The sequence below is a fragment of the Miniopterus schreibersii genome, assembly GCF_964146895.1.
Source record: "Miniopterus schreibersii genome assembly, chromosome: 4".
In the NCBI taxonomy this organism is placed as follows: Eukaryota; Metazoa; Chordata; class Mammalia; order Chiroptera; family Miniopteridae; genus Miniopterus; species Miniopterus schreibersii.
The window spans coordinates 22,357,208-22,360,053 of record NC_138105.1 but is presented as its reverse complement, the minus strand read 5'-3'; the positions used below and the strand labels follow the sequence as shown (position 1 = coordinate 22,360,053).

The 2,846-nt window shown below is 60.0% G+C and overlaps 1 protein-coding gene across 1 annotated transcript; it reads right to left on the bottom strand.

The window, feature by feature from the left end:
* Positions 1-349: 349 nt before the first annotated feature.
* NEUROG1 (neurogenin 1) lies at positions 350-1,078 on the bottom strand (the record flags this gene model as incomplete). Its single annotated transcript, XM_081134779.1, has 1 exon — positions 350-1,078. The coding sequence occupies one exon, from the start codon at positions 1,076-1,078 to the stop codon at positions 350-352; it is 729 nt and encodes a 242-aa protein (XP_080990905.1).
* Positions 1,079-2,846: the final 1,768 nt, after the last annotated feature.

The window sequence follows — 2,846 nt, the reverse complement described above, 5'->3', positions numbered from 1 at the left end:
TCAGGGGCTGATCTGTCCCTTTTCTAAATCACACTGAAGTAGTGGCTGGGGTCAGCTCTGAGCCTGCCACAAAGGAGGTTTTGTGGAGTTCAGAAAGTGCAAAAGGAAAGGCTGTCTAGGGGCGGGCAGGAAGGGCCTGGGGATGAGGGCTGGAGAAACAGACCAAGGCGCAGCCATGGCGAGGGTGCAGCGACCTAACAAGCGGCTCAGGTATCCCCCATCCCTTTAAAGCTCCCGCTTCCTCCCTCCGCCTAGACTGGGGATCCGGAGGCCGAGGCCGCAGCTGGGGCTCCTTCTACCACTGCCTGTTGCCTGGGTGAGGGGGAAGGTAATAGTGTCCAAAAAGGACCTAATGGTAAGGGATGAAACAGGGCGTTGTATGAAGCAAGTCTTTGGGTAGGCCGGGGAAGGAGAAAAGGGTGTCGCCGAGACTGTAGGAGAAGTCTTCGGAGGTAGCAGGGCTACTGGGGTCAGAGAGTGGTGAGGAGGAAGCGGCGCACGGGGAGGTGGCAGCACCGGAGCCCCAAGACTCGGCGTCGCTGGCGGGGCTCGGGGGCCCGGGCAGGCAGGGGGCGCACTGCGGCGGCAGGAGGCGCTCCCGGGCACCGCCCCCGGGCAGCCCCTGGTCTGCCAGGCGCAGAGTCTCGGCCAGAGCCCAGATGTAGTTGTAGGCGAAGCGCAGCGTCTCGATCTTGGTGAGCTTAGTGTCGTCGGGGAAGGAGGGCAGCACGCTGCGCAGCGCGTCTAGCGCCGCGTTCAAGTTGTGCATGCGGTTGCGCTCGCGGTCGTTGGCCTTGACACGTCGGCTCCTGCGAAGCGAGTGCAGCAGCGCCTCGGAGCGCACTCGTGCGCGGCCCCTGCGCCCCCGCCGCTCCTGCTCGTTGTCCTGTGCCCGGGGAGTATCGGACACCCCGGGAATCCCTGGTGCGCCCCTGAGGGCCGGCACAGGTGGCCCCGAGGCGGAAGCTGAAGGTTGGAACCTGGCACAGTCCTCCTCGTCGGTGAGGAAGCCGGACATGTCACTGCTGCTGCTGGCGCAGTCGAGGTCTGAAAGGCAGGTCTCCAGAGGGGCTGGCATCTCTGCGTGGGGCAGGAGCGACGGACAGATAAAGAGAGCGCTTAGAGGGCAGGAGCCGGGGCTGAGGACAGGACCGCTGGGGCGCACTTACTTTTGGAACGGCCCGGGCTTACTCTGCGCCCGCTACGGGCAGGAAGGCCTGGAAGGGCGCAGTGGCGCACTGGAAACTTGGCCTCTTCTCCTCGCCTCGCCTGCAGGGGCCACGCTCCAGCCGGTCTCCCGAGTGATCTCACCAGCAATCAGATCAGCTCGTGTGAGTACCGAGTGTGGCACACGACCGGCCTCAGGATCCTTTAAGTACCCGGCACAACAATAGGCGCCCCCCTCCCTGGCCACCTCCGCCCCCGAGGCAGCCCGGGTGAATGGAGCTAGGCGGCAGGTCAGCCCCGTGCGGCGCCCGGGTATTTGCATAATTTATGCTTGCGGGGGGCCGTTCTGCCCCTCCCCCCTCCCGGAGCGTGCCCGTAATTACCACGGGCCAATCGGCGGCGGCGCGGCCCTGGAGCTGTCTCTGAGCTTAGCTCTCCAGGGCGTCTCCAAGCGGTGCAAATGGAGGCGGGGCAGCTGGCGATTAGCCTCGGAGGCACGCTTCTCCAGGGGCGGGCCGGGCGCCCCTCACTGGGGTGGGACGCGGAGGCGGGGCGCAAGACAGTGTGAGCGGCGCTGCTAGTAGCGGAAGCCTGGAGCCAGCTGGGGTCCAGGGTTCGCTTCCTCTTTCAGGCTGCATGATTTTGGGCAGGTGATTTAACCTCACTTTCCCCATCTGTAAAATGGTGCACAAAGCCTATCCTATTGAGACTGACGTGAGATTTCGTGGGATACTTGGCAAGGCGCTTTTGTAACGGAGCACCAGAAGAATGGTTGTGAGATGCAGCAACCTAGGAACCCGGGAAAACCCCATCCAAATAGACGGGGGGATGGCTCTGCTCATCTTCATCTGGGGGCGGGGGTGGGGGAACTGTTCAGAAACTAAAGGAACGGATGAATTCCCAAGTTGGTGGAACCTTGGCTGATTCTTCCCACCCACTACTTCCCCAAATACCCCTCAGGGAGCCCTTGCAGCCTCCCCCTCCCCCCCCATTTGCCCTCCAATCTCTTTGCTTACATCCTCTGAGGCCTCCTCCAGTGGAAGCCATCTAGGGGACAGGAATTTCCTGGCACAAGAGAGAGGGTAATAGCGCCCCTCTCACACCACCCACTTCTCCCCTTAGTGAAGTAAAGGTTCCTATTCTAGCAGGTTTTCATTCTGCATGTCAGGAGTCGCTTTTTTCTGGTTACCAATGCTCACTCTGAGTAGTAGAGGTCCAGATACCCCCAACTTTGTATTTAGGGGAAAACAGTCACTAAGGAACAGTACTAGATTATTGGGGTCCGGTCGAAACAAAAACTTTTAGCAAAGTTTTACTCCCCTCCCCATGATATCTGGGTGGTAGCCTCAGTACTTTACCTGGCCTGCTGTCCTCAGAGAAGACCCTGCCTAGGACACTGTTCCCTTTCTGGAGGGGTGCTCTCTGGAGGCAGAGCTCACCTTGGCTGGCTGACCAGTGCTTGTCTTCTGGCTCAATGGACTCTACGCAGTCCTCCCTTCCCCTGCTGCATTCCACATGTACTCCCACCTGGGGGGGGGGTTTGGATATGGTCATATATGAGGCTTTAGGTGTTTTAGAAGTCATAAAAAGTAACTTTAGTCAGCTTAAGCAGAAAAGGGAAATTATTTGGTGCTACTGAGCATCTCAAGGAACCCAAGGGCTACCGGCATTTGTGTGAA